We start from the raw sequence: 19,318 nt of genomic DNA on the forward strand, positions 1-19,318 counted from the left end.
TCAACATGTCCTGATTCTTCTTGGCAGCTGACAGCTGTCCAGGGTGGGGTTTAGCACAAGAAAGTGTGAACAGTCAGGGTGTCTGCTCCTGAATCATTAGGAGTTGAATCATTTGCTGCTTCTACTCTACCGTGCCCTTGCAGCCCTGTAATGCTCCAGTCCTTCTCTGTCCCTGCAAGTCATCCCTGTATCTCCTCTCCATCCCACATGCTTGTTCTCAGCAGGCTTCTGGCTCAGTATGTTTGGGATATGTCCAAATTGACTGGTTGACCTGCGGTTTTTCACATCACTTGTGACCTTGGACTCCTTTCTATCCAGCCCCGTGCCGATGAAATGTATACAAACATGACACAAACTCTTCTTGATTGTGCAGGAATTGTATTTCCTTTCTTTAAAGTATTTTAACGAAAAGAGATCAGAGAAGATGGCATGAAGAAACCGTGGAACTGCAAGACAGACATTTTAATCCCTCCTCTGTCACTGGCTTGCTGCGTGATCTCTGCCCTTGGGCATGCAACTCCTCTGTGATGCTCCTCTCCCCAGAGGAACTGGCTGATAGCGGGGATTATTTGTTGGTGTAATACTGAGATGTAGGCAAGAAAGGAAGATGCAGAGGATGTGCTGGCAAATAAATCCCCCAACGGTTAGGTATCTGTGAGCCACACTGCTGAGATAACCACTGCCTGCCTGCAGCCCAGCATGCATGAGCAAGCAGAGAGTGAACGAAAGGACTGTCTGGGGATAAAGCCATGCAGTGTAGTATCCTTGGCACGTGTCTCCAGCTGGAGAAGAGTACGTTCTTCTTCATACAGCATCTGCATGTGTCCTGCATCTGGGGACTGCCCTAAAGGATTTGTTACTTGAATGTGCAATTAAGGAAAAAGGAAAATAACTAAACTAAACTAAACTCATAAAATAAAACAAAGTAGAATTAAACAAAAAAATCAAACAAAATAAAACAAAGCAAAGCAAAACAAAAAACAAACAAAACAAAATTGAAATAACATAAAGCAAAATAAACCAAACCAAACTGAAATAGAATAAAACAAAATAAAGCAAAGAAAACCAAACCAAACCAAACTGAACTAAAATACAGGAAAACAAAGCAAATAAAACAAAACTAAACAAACAAAAAGGTAAAATTAAATTAAAAACAACTAAATCAAACAAAATAAAGCAAAGTAAACCAAATAGAATAAAATAAACCCCCCAAAAAACAAAATAAAAGAAAATAAGCAAAGCAAGGCAAGGCAAAACAAAAAATCAAAATAAAAAATAACACAACAAAAAAACCCCCAAACCCACAACAAAAATAAACCAAATTAGAATAAAATTCAAAAAATATACTTTTTAAGGGCTCCTCCACTTTCTTTTGACTATTTTTGTTTCCCCAGGCCCTTCTGCCAGGAGCCGCGCCACAAGAAAGGATGGCCCCGACTCCACTCTCATTTTAAAATGCTTCTTTTTATTTCAGTGGTTGTACATTGGGTGAAAGAATTTAACGTCACAACAGAAATAGAATGGCTATTTAACAGACCACTAGTAGTTATATGCTGAAAAAGAGTGAATGGAGGGGTTTCTTTTAACTGTTACTGAAATATTCATAGTACATGTTGTCAATTATGCTGGATGAGAGAGGCAAACAAAAAGGTATTTTGGTGAGGTGCTGTACATCCTTTGAAGAAAATAAACACTGAGACATCTCAGTCACTTGAAACTGTGTCCCAGCTACAGTATTCACTGTCTCTGTGTTGGCCCATCTCATGGTTCTTTTAGGGGGGTTTTATTTGTTGTTTTTTTGTCTTTTTTTTTAATTAAACAAAGCATTTAAAATTTAATCATTTTCATTAGACTTTTTTCTTAAAATATAAACAAAGTTTTGGCAAATAATATTTATACAGAAAAATAGTTTTAGATCTTCCCAAATTTTGAAATAGTCTATAAAATTACTTTATAAATAAATAAAATGCAGAATCTGTTGTACACGTATTTGCACATCTCTGTAATTGCCTCCTTACTGTTAGCATAGGTCTGTACTTGTACAGTTTTCAGGAATATTACAAAGTCATAAAGTCGGAAAGTGGATCTCTTATTAAAAAATACATTTTCTCTTTTTGTCTGTCAGTTTGTCTGGATGAAAGACCTGATGTATCTGAAGCTTCGGCATCCATGGGCAAAAAATAGGAGTATTGGATTAATTGTAAAAAACATAGAATAACAGTTATTTTGAAACATAAAAAGTTCACACAAAACAATGTCCTGGAGAGTTATCTACATAAAATATTTAAACAACATGGATAATTTACCATTTACTATTATACAATAAGCTACCCAAATGCCTAAATTAACTATTATAAAAAAATAAAAACAACTTTGACAGATATAGGCAAGTTGCAGTGTCAACTACCTAGTTATGACTGAGAAAGTCTACAAATATTAGTGTTTTAATAGTATATAATGGTGATACCTTAACTGCTAAAGTAACGAGTTAAGATACATTATTTTTCCACAAATTAAAACTAATGCAACGTTACAAGCACTATGTTAATTTTACAATCGAATTGTGATTATTTATTTTTTTCTTTCGGATGATCAAATCTCCAGCTTTATATATAAACAGAGAGTAATTAGACATCGGACAAACAAGATTTAGCCTGGAAAAGAATTTCCTAGACAAATAATTATATGGTTAGTGCCTTCAGTCGTTCCGAACAGGCAGTGCTGCCAAAGTTTAAAATAGTTTACAATCAATCTGAAGAGGTTAAGTTAAAATACTGCAATCACTAATAATGTCCACATAGAAAACTTATGCTGCAAACAATTATACATAATATCCACTTATAACAGCTGTCCTGTTTTCTTTTTTTTAAACAATAATTTAAAAACTATGTCATTTATGTGATACATGTGCAACATATAAAATGTGAAATATGAAATATTTGGTACAATAGTGCTTGAAACAAATCTCAAATCAAACAAATGAAATTTTAATTATACATATATAATTACCTTGTAAATCAACAAAGTATTTAAAAAAGTAAACAACATTAAAATCTGCTTCATCCATATATATGTATGTATGTATATATAACATGTATATAATCGTATTAAAGATATCTTCATACTTTTGTGACATAAAATATGTTTTTAAAGAAAAACAATTAAAAGAACTATTTTTTTTCTCCACTCTAATCTGGTTACAATCTTATAATCCAATTAAAAAAAATGCAAATACAGCAATGATTTATTAAACTGAATCTCATTCTACATTCTTAGTGTTCAGTTAATAGCCTAGATTAAAGTCACCGATGAAGTTTCAGTGACTCAACTGAATTTTAATTAAATTAGAGTATCATACAAATCTCTTCATCTACAGCCTTCTTTTTTGCCTTCTGTTTTGTTAGTTTGGTCTTTTGTGTGTATATGTATGTTTGATTTTACACTTCTAGAAGTTACTTCGTAACAGCTCGGATCTTTTTTGGTTAACCTCACCATGAGTTTGACAGATTATTCGCTTCCGGTGACATTTGACTGTTGGCATCAGGCTCACTTTCATCAAGTCTGATGTGACAAAATTTAGGCACTTCTGCAAAGTCTCTTTTAAAAACATTATAAATATACTCGTAAAATAATATTCTCAAGACTTTGTTCTTTTGGGGATTGAAAGGGGTATGAAGTTCATACTGTGCAAATTTTTAAATTTTCTTCTGCTATTCTGCTATGATTCAAATGCAACTTCTCCATACAAGTCAAACACCAACCATGTGCATCTAAAGAATTTGTGCTTTACTTTGGAATTCTGGCTAAAGATATTCAGACTGGCGAGGTGATGTGCAGGACACTGGGCTGTGTTTCACTTCCTCTGTCTTGGAATCGACTCGCTGGGGGAGCAAAACCAAGAGTTTTTTAACCGAGAAGGAAAACCCCAATTGTAGTTTGGGTGAAAATTAAACCTGCAACTGGGATAAATTTTTAGCCAATGCAACTTAATTATTGCTGAGCTCGAAAGATTCATAAACACTGAATCTCACGAGACTAACTTAACTGGACCATTTCCATTAGGTATAGTTATGGAGAAAAGACAGTATTTGCAAGAATTAAACTATGCTTAGAAAATCTTTAAAACTAAATGTTACCCTTTATGTCTTGAAACATCACAGCTGGTATCAGGTAGTTAACTATTTTAGGTTGGAGTATAGTAAGCATACCATATTTAATATTCATATATGACATAGCAGCACTAGCTTTTTGAGTTTGTGATTTGTCCGTAAGAACAAATTCTTGACTTAGCATGCAGTTTGTGGCAACTCTAGAGAGGAGGAGACGGGGTAGTATGTACAGTAGCCGTGCTTGGCCGTCCGCAGGGAGGCTTCGTGACACTCCGTTCCACTCCTGCTGGCTATTTCAGGATTATCTGTTAAGAGAAAGGAAAGCGTGATCGCGCTTTTAGGTGATGTGGGGAGAGCAGTTTGCCCAGTTGGCCGGTGCTGGACTAACTAAGCTTAGGTGCAGCTCATACGGGACAGCATCCCAAACGGGACAGATCCCAAATGGGACACCATCCTGTATCCTCACACTGCCTGGGAGACATTTGCGCTTCACAAACCTGGTCATCTTTCTCCCACACACACGTCCCCATGTGCGTGAGAGCACACAAAGAGGGTATTTTGTATATCAAAATATTAGAGATGGCACTGAAGCCACAAAGGAATGGGCTGGCTGTAGAAGGGGTGTGCAACCCCAGTGCTCCAGCTGTCAGTGGAGGGGGAAGCAGCCCTGCACTTCCCAAGGAAGCTGAAAAGCACATCAGTACCTGGTGCAATTCCCCAGCTCACAAAGTCAGGAATGACCAGGGGAAATGGTGGAGGCCAGGTGAAATGCCACTAACAAGCAAAAGGATGTTCTGGGCTGGGTGTTTTCAAGAAGCTGAAGTGTCTTTTCAATGCACTTTTATAGCTTCTTATTTCCAAAAAAAATTATCTGCAGGTCAGCGAACTTGAGAGGTTTTTGCATGCTTCCTTATGTCAGGGGATCCAGGGGGATGATCATAATGGTACCTATGTGCACCTAGCTAGTCACTAACTGTGCTGCTTTACCTCCACAGCGTCTCAAACTGAGGGTGAAGCGACCATTTTACAGATGCAAACTCTGTGCCTCCAATACTGTGAAGGTTAAAGGCACAATGTGCCCAGCAACCGACCCAACCTGCTCACAGTATTGGAAAACAGTCTAGATTTCCAGCATGTTTGCTGGTGAAAGTGATGTCAAAAGCCAGAGGTGTGGTGTTCTATCACACCATTGCTAATCTGTGCTCCGGACTTAAGCACAAGTTGAGGAATTAGAGCGCATCGCCTGCTTTTCCTGTTTCATTTGGCACTCGACATATTTTTAAGCTGTACTTGTAGGTGGTATACAAGACAGTCATGACAGCACTTTGATGTACTTGTGTATTACAAAGCTAGACTGCTGCTTAATGCAATATTTATTTTAAAAGAAAAAAAAAAGGAGATTTGAAAATAACTTCAGCAACATACTACCTCTGACATACAGATTGCCAAAAAGAAACATGGTTGCCTCTGCGTGGAGGCACTTGTCCTAGTCCCCTGCCCAGCCACCTCACAATCAGAACTGTACACAGCTACCAGCTCCCTGACCTCACCTAACTTGCCAGCGTGCCAAAGAGTCAGCTTTGATTACCATCAGCACTGAAAATCTGGTGACATGCGAGGCCCCATTGTAGTGGCATTGTACAAACACCTGCTGCTCCAAAGGGCTTAACTTCTAAATACATCATGCATACAACAAGGACATATATTTTTAATGAACTTCCACCCATTGTGAGTTTGTTAGCTTATCGCCTATCTTCTGTTTCCTATTGAAATAACAAAGAAATAGCTTTGCTGGAATAATAAAGCCCTGCCTGTGATAACCCTGGTGCATCTACAGCATGGTGATTTGACAGCATGTACAAAGAACATAGCTGTGCTGAAAATAAGAAGTGTCCAAGATTATCAGCACTGATATTTTTAGCATGTTACAACCCAATATGGCAATGTAATTAATAAAGCAGCTTTAGCTATACTAGGTTAGCCATAATCACACAAGTGTATTTAAGGGATCCTAAGGTCTGCTTTAATGGGACACAACCTGAAATCTACTTGGTGTAAAAACCCCAGAATTTCAGACACTGCAGCTGCCTACATCATCTGTCAACTTTTGAGAGGATAAACTTGCATTTTCCTATAGGTTTTTTCTCCCTGTACAGGTGGACAGATTAGAATCATAGAATAGCTTGGGTTGGAAGGGACCTTCAAAGGTCATCTAGTCCAACCACCCTGCAATGGGCAGGGCCACCTTCAACTAGATCAAGTTGCCCAGAACCGCATCCAGCCTGGCCTTGAATGTCTCCAGGGATGGTGCATCCACCACCTCTCTGGGCAACCTTTGCCAGTGTTTTACCACCCTCACTGTAAAGAATTTCTTCCTCACATCCAGCCTGAATCTTCCCTCTGTTAGTTTAAAACCACTACCCTTTGTCCTATCACAACAGGCCCTGATAAAAAGTCTCTCCCCACCTTTCTTATAGGCCCCATTTAAGAACTAAAACATCACAATAAGGTCTCCCCGGAGTCTTCTCCAGGCTGAACATCCCCAACTCTCTCAGCCTTTCCTCATAGGAGAGGTGCTCTAGCCCTCTGATCATTTTTGTGGCCCTTCTCTGGACCTTCTCCAACAGGTCCATGTCTTTCCTGTACTGAGGACTCCAGAGCTGGACACAGTACTCCAAGTGGGGTCTCACCAGAGCACAGTTAGAGGGGAAAAATCACTTCCTTGGACATATTACTGCCCCTTATGTCAAGATGTCTTAAAGGGTCAAACAGCCTCACAAGACTCATATTCCCAATTCCCCCAAAATCTGTGACAGAGAAGGCAGAGGGCTTCATCTCAGGCTGTTTCTTGGGAAAAAGGTAGCACCATTCCTGGCATTTGGATTAACCCAAGTGCAACTCACCCTGCAGCATGCCAGGCAGGATGAAGGGGCCCTGGGCAGTATGAAAGAGCAGGGACCCCTTCTGTGCCCTCCTCTGGCAAGTGGCAGAGTCCAGGTAAGGACTTCCACTCCCCTGTCCCTATTCCTGCCATTTCTCCCCTCCTCTTGAAACTCAGGAAGCAGCGAGGACAATGTAAACACTCCTTTTGTGCACAAGCACGTCCTGTTTACATGGCTGTGGGTGCAGGAGGAGCAGCTGGAGCTCTCCCCACCATGCTTCTCCCACTGCCAGTGGCTACAGAGCTGGCTTGCTCCCACCACATCGTCCTCACCGCCGCTCGTGCAGGGGATGTAACTAGGGCATGTCGCACCCCAGCTATTTCTAGTACACGTAGGAGGCCTCCTAGGAAAGAAACCTCAAATCTCTCCTTCAGAACAAGCTTCTCTGCTGGGGACATGCAGAACTGAGGAGGTACATGTTTTTTTAACCTTAGCCACAAAGTGTAAAACGTATCCTGTAGTCTTTAATTATATGTTCACACCCTATTTCTCAAAAGATACCACAACTCTGCCATAGCTACACACACATGTATCAGCTTCTGCAACTGTTTTTTTCACTGTGCCTGACAGAGAAACATAAAATGCTGAACTATTTTACATGGAAAACACACTGTGAACCTCTTCTGTGTAATCTACAAACAAAGTAATAAACTGTGATGGAAGATGGAGGCTATCTAAGTCTGCATCACTGCTAATTGCTCCATTGCTTGCTTGCATGCTGAAAAAGCAGCTGTACAGAACATACCAGCGAAGGAACATCCCTGCAAACACTTACTACAGAGTTTGCGTGACCTCGTTACTTGTAAATAGGTCCAATAACCTTCATGTTCACTACTGTTTGAAGAACTGTATCTCAAATATACGACTTGTATTTGCAGTGGTATTATTATGTCATTATACTTCACAACAACTTGATATAATGTATGACATCTTTACCATAGTATATATACACATAAAAAACCTGAAAAATGAGACAATACAATGAATGTGCATTGTCCCATGTGCAAAGGTCTACAGGTCAAGCATGGGAAAGCATTTTCTCATGCTCTGTATGGATAAGATCCACAGGTGTGGATATAGACATGCCAGAAAACGTACCTTCTGCTGCTGTAGTAAGAGAGCTAATAAGAACACAATTTCTAGCATAAGCAGAATGGCCTGGCACTCACAGTTGAAATTCACAGATGTAATGACAGTACAGGGCATTTTTTCAAGGCTATCACAGACATAGGATACCCTCTCCATTGCCTTCTTGCTTGGTACCTGTTCAAAGCGCCAGAAAGCTGGCTACCCTTTAGACTAAAATCACTAAAATTGTGCCAATGCTAGTTACTACACCTCACTGAAACCAGTTACACATAGAGTGAACCTATATTTCTGCAAACTACTTTCTAACTGCCAAGAAGCATTTGCTTTTCCGAATTTTCAGCTCTTTAGAGGTGACATTTTCAGCTTCCAAATGCCAAGACTTTCTGTCTTTTCTATCAGAGCATGGCTCTTTACCTCCAGGACCTCTGAATGACCACAGTGGTCATTAAGGCCCCTGCTGTGCAACACAGAACATCCCTAAATTCAGCCAGGATTGCTCCTGAGGGTGGTCAGTTCTGCAGTGTCGTCCATGGGAATGACAACCAAGAGAGATGACACTGCCAATCGTTTTGGCTTATCACCAAACTACCGACCCATGGCACACAGCAGACAAATAGACATCAGGTTGGAATTTTCACCAGCAAAGGTGGCTGCAACCAGTTATTGTCTAAAGACTTAAAAAGAAAAATTGAGAATCTCTTTTAAATTAACATGGAAATTCCACTTTTGTGAACTATTTTTCTTTCACTCACATTACTATGTGCACTGCTTTACTTGATACAGTTCACAGATTTAAACAGATTACCTAGAATCACGACTGTGTACTAAGAATTTCAAGAACACTCTCTGGCTTGAGGTTTTCTATTTTGAAGCTACAACTCATGAAGCTTCTTTATTCTCTCTGTGTTAAATTCTGTTTTCAGCTTCAGATTTATAATACAATGATGAATACAGAAAATTCACCATTCTGCATGAATTCAGTGTACATGACCTCTTGTTCAACTAAAGACCTGTCACAGTGGATCAGCTGGAAAACATGACATGTTTCTCTTTCGGAAGTTTTGAAATAACTTCTCCCAATCACATTTTGCTCTATAAGCGTTAATACATTTTAAGGGAGCACTAAGATCATATTTGACCCCCACATGGCGAAGCACTTATCCCTCCAAAATGAACTCATATGTGTTACACATTTTAGGCTGCTCAGCCTTTCATTTCAAGAGCAATGTAGTCATAACGGTTTGTTGAAGACAAGATTCACCTCAGATGATTTCAGATGTGTATGCCTCAGCTGGTCACCCTATTTTACATCTTCCTAGCCTACCTCAGGCAACTTATTTTACATGAGACAGATTATCAACTCATGATGTTTTTTTCCCCTCCACGAGAAACACCAGTCTGCAGCAAACAGTTCACACCGAGGTATTTAACTTTTAGACACCTGTGTCGGGGCAGATGAATCTTTCCACAGTGACACTTTCTATTTTTGTGTTTTTCACAGAGTAGCAGACTGGTCAGATATATCTAGGGTATACACTGAAAATGACAGATATTTTCAGACAGCCAGCTCATATCAGGCTGTCTCATAACTTCTCCCACTTTCTAAAAATAAAGCTAACACCAAGTATTTCTTCCCTTTGACATGAAACTCAAGACTATTTATATTTCCCTGTGCCTTTGGGAAATGCCTCCAACTCTTTATTTTTCATTTTCTCTCAGAATGCTCTTTTGTGGCATGTGCCTTGTTCTTCCAAATAAATAAGTCTTTTTTTTTTTTTTTTTTAATCAAAAGTGGAACAGGATAAGTAAATATTCAGATGTTTACTGAGAGTAATCACTATCATATCAGTTATGCTTGGTCTTACTTAATTTTTATATAGCCTTACAGATGGACTTTTTCCCCTCCTATTTCTCCACAGCCTCAGCAGCAGCACCTCCACACAGCACCAACCCGAGCTTCCAATCTCCCACTGACACTACCTAAGGGATGGGATTTGCACTGTCCTCAACTGGCCAACAGCTGAGCCAGCTCCAACTCTCGCTTGCATTAGAAGCAGCCTGCCTCCTCCCAGTGCTTAGGGTGGAAAGTTGATTGGGTACACCTGCCTCATCTGTCCCACCTTAGCTGTTGTCCTGCCCCCTCTCTTGTAATCCCCCCTTGGAAGTTCCTTCCTGACCGACTGTCTGCACTACATTGCAGGTCTTGTCACTGCCACAAAAGCCTCCTTTCCTTGTCTTTACTACATACATTTGCACATTCATGCACACATCTATCCTCAGGCCTGACTCCTCACTCATCTGTCCCTTTCCACTTTCACAATTCATGGTCATCAGTCTGCGCTCCTGTAAAACTAGTGTCAATACTAGCATCTTTCTACAAGGTAATCTGCAAACATCATTGGAAAGTAAAAAACCTGAATAAACAGATCCCCAAACAAAACCTAAAAGAACTACTAATAGGGTTGGAGGGACCTGCTGAAAGCAATTTGTTACCTCTGCTGTCACTGCTGAACACTTCACCACTTTTCATAAATACACTGAGCTCCACCTTGTGTCACTGGTTTCTCGGCTACTCTTCCTCTCATTGGCCAGAAACCTCATTCTTGTTTCCAGCATATTATGATTTAATGTAAACATTCTTCATTTTGCTCACTGACTGTGGACTTCTCCCCAATTCAGGTGTGAAGGAGGATTTTTAACTTATTGCTTCTCCATTAATTCAATGTATCCCCAATATGTCTACTACATTCATCAATAAGGTAACCTCTGATTTTTATATATGGATGAGATGCCTAGGCCACAGATGATCTCCTTGGTTGCCTGCCCATACAGTGACTAATACAATGGCATCAGGTTTCTAAAGGCTGGAAGTTCTATTTGCTTGGCTTTCTCACAGCCCATTCCTTGACATGGTAACTCTGGTGCCCTGCTCCATCCTCTCTTTTCTTCCCTAAATCTGAATATGCCCAGTTCTGCCTGTCCCATGTGTTGATATTATGCCTCTATGTCTGTGCTGAAGTGGACAGATCTGGTGGCACATTTTCCCTCTACCAGGGCCAACCTGTTGACCATTTAGGTGTCATAAAGCTGACAAAGACCTTGTCTGAATCCAGCTCTTTATGATAATCTAAAGAAAAGATCAAGGCAACTATAGGATCTCAAAGGCTTAAGGGTTCAAGAGCATCATTCTAATTTAATATTCACAAGATCCTGAAAGAGAGTCCAAAGCAACTTGTGCTGCCAACTCCTTAGCATGCTTATGAGCTTCAGTAGGTATTTACTCAAGTAATAATGTATAATACTTAAGTTCAGTTTAATAGGTATTTACTCACTCTGAAGAAATAGGACTAGTTGTATTAAAAATGAAAGCATGGCTTTATTTATTCTTCTTTAAAGTGATAAATAATGCAGTACTAAAAATTGATCCTAATACACTCTAATATATTCTACCCAAATCTATTTATAACTAATCACACAGGCAGCAGACAGACTACACAGAAACGACAAAAATACTGCTGTAGTATTTTAGGAGCACCCGTACAGTGACTGTTTTGAACAGCCATTCAGTTTTACCTTTCAGCAAGTCTGAGCTACTGCAATCATCTGTGTTTTTCACGTCCTACTTTCAGGTCATTTTCCTTCCCTTCTTGAAATTTAGAAACTGCCAGAATAGACTTACTATTGCAGAGGAACTGAGAGCACAAAGGAGTGAAAGGCCAAGCCTGTATTACCTGTGAAAGTGCCCATATTCCCCTTGCAGGTGTACTACTCCTCCAAATCTGAATTTTCTTAGGTATCCTCACCTAGCATTGTTTTTTCTTTTAACATACCCTGCTTTATAGTTTCCTCTTACACATCATGCATGCCCGAATGAAGCAAGATGAGGGTGCCACTACACATACGGCATTCCTTTTAGGCAACCCAACCTTCTCCTAAAACCTGATGCTCCAGTTCAGACTCCCTTCCAAGCAAGAGCTGGTCCACTGCAACAGCCAGAACTGAACTCAAACACAGAAAGGTACCAAATTTATGTTTATCAAGGTTACTCATCAGACACCACTGTGTCAGCTGTATAAAACTCACTATACTCATAGTTTCTCTGAAAAAATCTTAATATTCCTGACTTTTGACTGCTTACTGCTTCCTTAATTTTCTTATCTGAATGCTCCCACATAGAGAGACATATATACTACTGTGTGCCACTGCAGATAATATTGCACCAAAAATGAAGTCAGTCAAAGTCAACAAATCTCTGCCTCAGACCAAAAGTCATGACAGGTACAACAAACAAATAAACAAATATATGTTTCCACTGTGGTTACATGGGCAGCTTCCTGCACACTCAAAGCCGAAGACTGGCATTTCTGGTGGGCAATAAATCATACACTGAGATAAAAATATGCTATTCCTTTAATTCAAGGGAAAATAGTTGGAGAAGCTAAAGATGTCCAGATGCAATTATTTCAAAGAACAGAATCCCAGACAAGTACATCTGGAGCTCTGCACTGCACTGTGTTGTTAAAATTTTATGATGGAAAAACCCAGACTCACAGGAGCTGTGTGTATATGCTAAGCACAATGAAGCCAACTCGTTTTCCCCAAATGCCTACAAAGTGAGTTGACCTCAGAAAAAAATTCCTATGTTTAAATAATAAATATATGCCCCAAAAGACTTACTCAACTTGCCAAAGCATGGTTTGTTGAATAATTGAAAGCAAGAATATGGTAGGAAGATATCAAACATAAATAAGATTTTTTTTTAATTTCAATGACAAGAATGGTAAAACTGTCTATAACAGGAAAGAGAAATGTGTCTAGATTTTTGTTATACAAAAGAAGTGTTTGCCTTTGCTTTCTGCTCATGTTATGTGATACTGCCATCTAGCAGGCTATCAGAGGAAGTCACGTTTCAGTCTCTCTACAGGGACAGCAGTGTGTGAGGGGGAATTTCCAAAAAGCTACCCTAAATAGATTTCTTCCCATTTCTTCCCACTGGCTTCTTGTATATGAGCATGTGATTTAAAATTCTGTATGCAAGCCTGCCAGAAGTCTTCCTCATCTACACAGAAACAACATGTTATCTTAAGAGACCAAAAAATGTTATTAAAAGTAAAATAAATATTTGGTTAAAGTTTGCATTTAAATTCCTTTACATTTCCCAGGATAATCCTTTGGCTTTGCTTCTTTTCTGCCTTGCAGTTAAAGAAAACAAAGTTTTGCCATGTATTTTGTAACATCAATTGTTTCAAGGCAATTCAAAGCGTATTTCCTTGACACTGCTTAAGATGTGTTGTGGGCTTAAGATTGTGGGTTTTAAGTCTCATTTCTTCAGCCTGCAAACTGTTAATTCTGAAAGTTACAGCTACTTACATGCAACTCAACGTCTTCAGAAAAGACAAATTTATTGAATCAAGTGAGGCTTGTGATTCTTGGGTGTCTAGTATGAAAGAGGCACCAAGCAGTTTAAGTTTGCCTTTCCTAGCGTGACAAGCTATTACTATGCAAAATACCTTCTCTATAGATATGACTGTTCATGATCAAGGATTGTTTAGGTTCATTTTTCCAGCCTGGTGCAGGTACAAGGCGGGATGCAGGTGAGTGTCCTGCATCCCAGATGCCAAGGCTTGCCAGTACCAATACGTGGAGCAGCATGGTACCAAAGATGCACTGACTAGATGCCGAACACTGTTCTGCCCAGGGCTCACCCCCTGCAAGCATCCCTGCTAATAATGTGTCCTCCATTCCCCCCCTTTTTTTTTTTTTTTACTTTTTCATGCTAGATTCATGTTGTTAGAACAGAATTCTATATAGGAGTATTTAACTTGGGACTTTTTAGACCAAAACCCAAAAAAAGGACAATAATTGGTTAGATAGTTATTATTCACAGCAGAACTGTTTTCCTACCTTTCCCCCATTCCCTTAGAAATGGCAAACGAAGCTTGTCAAATCATTAACAAGAATTTCACACAGGCTCTTATTTGTAACTTTGTTGTATACTGGCACTAAAGATGTAAATAACATTTGTTTCCCTTTCCCACCTTCCTTCTCAAAAGCTTGCTTTTAACCAACAAAAAGGGCCGTTACCTATCACCAGATTTTCCAATTCGTTTTCTCAGTATATTGCTACTGTTCTCTCCGATTACAAGTTCAGCAGGTTTCCACAAGGAAGAGAGGGAATGTAGAGGTAGAAAAAGCCTTGTCAGCAGCGCAGAGGAGAGCCCTTTTCCCTGCCAGAAGGCTCCCCAGGGTTAGCTGGGTAGGCTGGAGAGGAAGCCCTTTTTGGGGAGGCTATTTTCAAGAGGGAGCAACTGGCACTTCTACTTCATGCAGGAGGAGAAATTAGCTTGAGTAGGTGCCACATGACATTTCAGTCTAAGGAGAATCTGCCTCCTTTGGGAGCGGTGGCTGTCTCTGTGGTCTCCTTGGCAAGGAGAGGCGCTCCGTTGCTGCACGTCTGGCTCCCCTCCCTCCTGAGGGAGCTGTCACGCTTGGCATCTCGTATCCCCATTAAACATTTGGCAGGTTTGTATTTTATGCTCCGTTAACTACTTTTTGGATTCCGGGGCAAATATTTTAATTGTCCTTTTGTTTGTGGCACTCGAATGCAACGTAACTATTTTTATTTTCCCTTCATTGTATTTTTGCAGATTTTGACAAAACTGAAGGCTACTGAATGATTTCATAATTAATATCTGCATAATTGCCACCTAATTTAGTGTGAATGCTGATGCATAATTTAAAACAGCTGTGCTAGATAATCACAACCCTTAGCATGAGAAAGCCTGTTGATCTTCTATTTCTTTTCAGACACAGCCTATGAGTATTCAATTTTTCTACTGGATTTTCATTTTCATTACTGCCTTTTCATTTTTCCTTTGTGGTTAAAGGTCATTTAACCAGTAGAATAATGTTGTCAACAAATAACATCTTCAAGCAACATTCTCTATAATGCTATTTTTATACTGTCAGTCTTTGGTCCATTTTCACTGCTACAGAAAATAAAGCTATCTACATCACTGAAGTGATGTGAGCAAGACTATTTAAAATAATTTGGAATTTGGTATTTCCCTGTAATCACCAAGAACTAAGGAAGCACCCGCTGAGCTTGAGGACAGCTTAAGACACAGAAATTCTGGTGTCTTAATCTCCTGTCACATCCAAAGGGGTGATACAACCTAGTCAGTAAGTCAGTGGAGCCTGGAGAGGACTTCATGTGATCACCCACTGCAGGCTCAGGTCATTTGCTCACCAGGCTTTTAGTACCACCTAGGCTAAGGTTTAATACCTGTCATCCAGCTGCCAGTTCAGAAGCATGCAGATTTGTCTGTAGGTCCTGTACTGCATCTGCCAAACTTGTCAAAATGTCTTGGACAACCCAGACATCCAATGTTATCTTAGGACAATCTTAAACGTCAGTAGATACATGTTTAGGCAACTGAGCCAAGCCCTGTGTGACTTTTTGAGCCAGACTATTCTCCAGACTTCATCTGACTGTGCTGATAACCTTCACAGTCTACAATAGGTACTTAAACTTCTAGCTTGCATGTAGACAGCCATACTCAGACACCAACATTTAGGTGTCTTAATTTCAGGAAGGTGTTGGCATTATTCAAAATCGAAATTCAGTCCCAGAATTCAGAAGGGATGTTATGTTTCTATCCTATAATGTTAGGATAGAAAATCCTCTGCATTAAATCAAAGATGTTAAACCATCTTTGGAATGCAGGGTAGAGGAAGTCACAGCTCACTGCATCTTCAATTAACATGCACATCATCAGCTCCAAGTGGGTTCTATATAATATTTCCCCAAGTTTCTAATCCTGTATTTACTTAAAAAGCAAATATTAAAACAAGAAGAGAACCAAACTTCCAAAATAATTTTCCTTCAGATCTATGACTTCGATATCATCCTGAAATCATAGCAGTGCACATTCTTAGCCTAAAAAAAAATAAAAATCAATAAATATTGCTCTGTTCCTCTACAACTATCTGACAGGAGGTTGTAGTGAGATGGGTGTCAGTCTCTTTTTCCAAGTAACAAGCAATAGGATGAGAGCAATCTGAGGCCTCAAGTTGTGCCAGGGAAGCTTTAGATTGGGTATCAGGAAAAAAATTTTCACCTAAAGGGTTGTCAAGCACTGGAACAGGCTGCCCAGAGACAAGATGAAGCAACCATCTCTGAAGGTATTTAAAAGATGTGTAGATGTGGCACTTAGACACATGGTTTAGTGGTGGAATTGGCAGCATTACATTAACAGTTGTACTCCATGATCTTAAGGGTCTTTTCCAACCTAAAGGATTCTATGATTCTACCTGTGAGTGAAGCTGAGCAGGTAACAGTTTCCTTGCTTGCTGAAGTACTTCTAGTCCACTAGCTACAGGAATAATAATTAAAAGCTTTGTTAAAGATCTCTGAAGTATATATTGAGACACAATGGCTGTATTAATATTTTAAATAAGACGTTTTACACGCCTCTGCCCACATGCGTGCACTAGAGGGAGCCAGGACCAAACTGTCCACATACGTGCCCTAATGCTGCTTCCACAATCATTTCACACTACTTGGAACTTTGCTGGTTCCATCCTCTAAGAAAACGCTGTCAGCATCCCCAAACAAAAACTGAACGTAGTTCATCTAACCCTGAAGCGAGGTTAAGCAGCTGTGGTGTCCAGCCGTATTCTGCTGGAAATGGCTGGAGCAGTTGTGAAGGGGGGAAGAGAAAAACTGGGAAGGACCTCTCGCCTCTGACTGGTCATGCTCTCAGACTCCTCATGTACCTTTGGAAGACCACCTGCCTTTCGCTGGAAATCTCAAGCTGAAGTCCCCTCCTCCATCCCCTCTCATCACAGCTTGGCAGCTAGAGGAAGCGAGGACACCCCCTCACAAGATGCCAGCTCTTGTATCAACCAAGTCAGTCTTTAATCAGCATTTGTAAAACAGGGTTTGCTAAAGCACTTTTGCTCCATCCTGTTTTCACTGCACTGAGCCAAAATCGTTCTGCTCCCCTCTGATGTACGCTGCAAGAAAATTACTTTGGTTTTAAAACCTAACTTCTGTAAGACAAGAAAAGCAAGAGACTTCAAATTTTCCATATATTCTTAAATGGTGTCACCCTGCACGAATGTACTGTGGTATAGCCTTTAACCCTACACAGTCTTCTCATGTACATTGAACGCACAACACATACAGTTGCTGGGCAAGTGTGACTGGCTGTGTGTGTGTCAATGCAGGCACATTCTGAGCTGTTACTTACATTACTTTTAGAAAGAAAGGACATACAGAAGACATGAGACATCCTTCAGTTCTTTTCAAGATACAAGCTGACAGCACATACTGTCAATTTACTGGACCCAACCAGGTTGTTAGGTTTTTTTAGCTATCAGCCAAGATTCCATAACTTTTAGGATGCTGACTTTTCCTTCCACTGGTGCTTCAAGGGCACTGGGACCACCACACTCAACCCAAGGAAGTCCAGCAATCTTTCCCCAGGCCAGAGTACTAGGCCAAGTGATACTGAGCTAAATTACTAAGCCCTGCTTAAACTTTATTTTCATGACTGGCACTGTGAGAAGAAGCCGCGGGAGCTGAAACAGGGTGGGCTGAAGGCTGCAGGTTGATTAAAAGCACTGGGAAGAGGAAACCATATCCCACAGATATGTAAAGCAGTGTGGCGCAGGCCAAGAAAGGGCATTTTATCTAGACGGGAATAAAAAAAGTCCTTTTCTGAAATACAAAGGAGAGTTTAAATCCATACAAAAGGACACAAAGGATGTTATGACCATGCATAAAGTCTTAATGCAAGTTAATTACCTGCTCCTTCTGTGTTTCTTGGGCTAAAGAAATACTGATAGGTAGGACCACAAAATTATGGGGCTTTTTCCAATGTTGTAGCTTTGCCTCCAACTCTTACGAGGTTGTAAATAAATAGCAATCTTGGATATTTGCCCCTCACAAAGAAGAAGTGACTACTACTACTTTCACTACTTCCAAATAGATAGTTTTACAGTAGCTTTTAAAGATTTGCAATGACTAATACAAAGACAGGAGTGAGAAGGAAAAAACAGGGACGGCACACACTACAGAAGCCAATGAGAAAAGCTGCCGGGGTGAGACTCATCTCCTCCTCATGCAGTGGTGCAGAGCTTTGCTACATGGATACGCTCTTTCCACAGGCAAGAAAAAGAGGCAGGAGCCTCCAGGGCAATTCACCCTGCCCTAACATGGACTTCTGGAAAAGTAGATGAATTAGATGCTGAACTTTAAACGAGTGGAAACCCATCCCCATGTTAAACCATCCTTTAATTTCAGCATGGAGCTCTGTGCATACACACACACATATATGTGCAACTAAATAAACACAGACAGACACTTTTTACAACTTCTGTTAAATTTAAAATGCTTTAATCCTCCAATGCAAACAAAATCTGTAGTGGGAAAGGAGGGGCTTTGCCTGCTATCCTGCTAGATGAGAAAGTGCATTAAAGCACACCTATGTCTCCCCAGTGTCGCTAGTTACTTGTGTGAAAGTATTGCTATTAAATAAAGAAAATAAAGACTGCTTAGTGGTCCTTTTGTAGGTGTACGGGTATTTATTCTACTCCAGCCACAGCCAGCCCCTCTGGCACTCAGGAGTGCGGGTGGTGGAGCTGCCCTGGCTGCATTCCCGTGCTGGGGAGGGTCCCCAGCTGACCCCCTCCCCTTTTCTCATAGTCCCTTGGCATCTTCAAGCCCCTTGGGGATCACAAAACTACACTGATACCACCAAACAATTTGCTGCTACAGACACTGCTATGGGAAGGTCAGTGAAACACACCATTTGCCTGCTGCACTCCCCTCCTCGTCCCCAGTAGGTTTTCACTAAAACCAGCTAGCTTGCAGAAAAGAAAGCACAAAATGACAACCCTCTTGATGAAAATGCTAGCAGCACAAACACCACAATGCTGGCAAACAACCCTTTTTAAAAAAAATAGAGAAAAGGGAATGGTTTGTGTTTCTTTAAGGAAGTAGGGTGTATTTCAGAGGTAGTATATTTTTCCAAATTTTTATAAATAAACTCTTGTGTCAACTTCTGTTTTCCTATGGGATACTTACATAGTTTTGGGACTGACAGTAAAAAAAAAAATAAAAATATGCTGCTATAACATTATTAAGCAAAACATTTTCTTTGATTTTTCTTG

At 40.2% G+C, this 19,318-nt stretch overlaps 1 protein-coding gene across 6 annotated transcripts in view; it reads right to left on the reverse strand.

Annotated features, from left to right (window-relative positions):
* Window positions 1-1,445: 1,445 nt before the first annotated feature.
* The window catches only part of MBNL2 (muscleblind like splicing regulator 2), a 112,630-nt gene continuing 94,757 nt past the window's right edge, over window positions 1,446-19,318 (reverse strand). For all 6 annotated transcript variants that reach the window (XM_030474940.1, XM_030474948.1, XM_030474927.1 and 3 more), the window contains one exon: window positions 1,446-4,414. In XM_030474940.1, coding sequence (XP_030330800.1) covers window positions 4,287-4,414 — 128 coding nt within the window. In that variant the 3' untranslated portion in view covers window positions 1,446-4,286. The remainder of the gene's footprint in view (window positions 4,415-19,318) is intronic.

This window comes from Strigops habroptila, chromosome 2 (assembly GCF_004027225.2).
Source record: "Strigops habroptila isolate Jane chromosome 2, bStrHab1.2.pri, whole genome shotgun sequence".
Lineage (NCBI taxonomy): Eukaryota > Metazoa > Chordata > Aves > Psittaciformes > Psittacidae > Strigops > Strigops habroptila.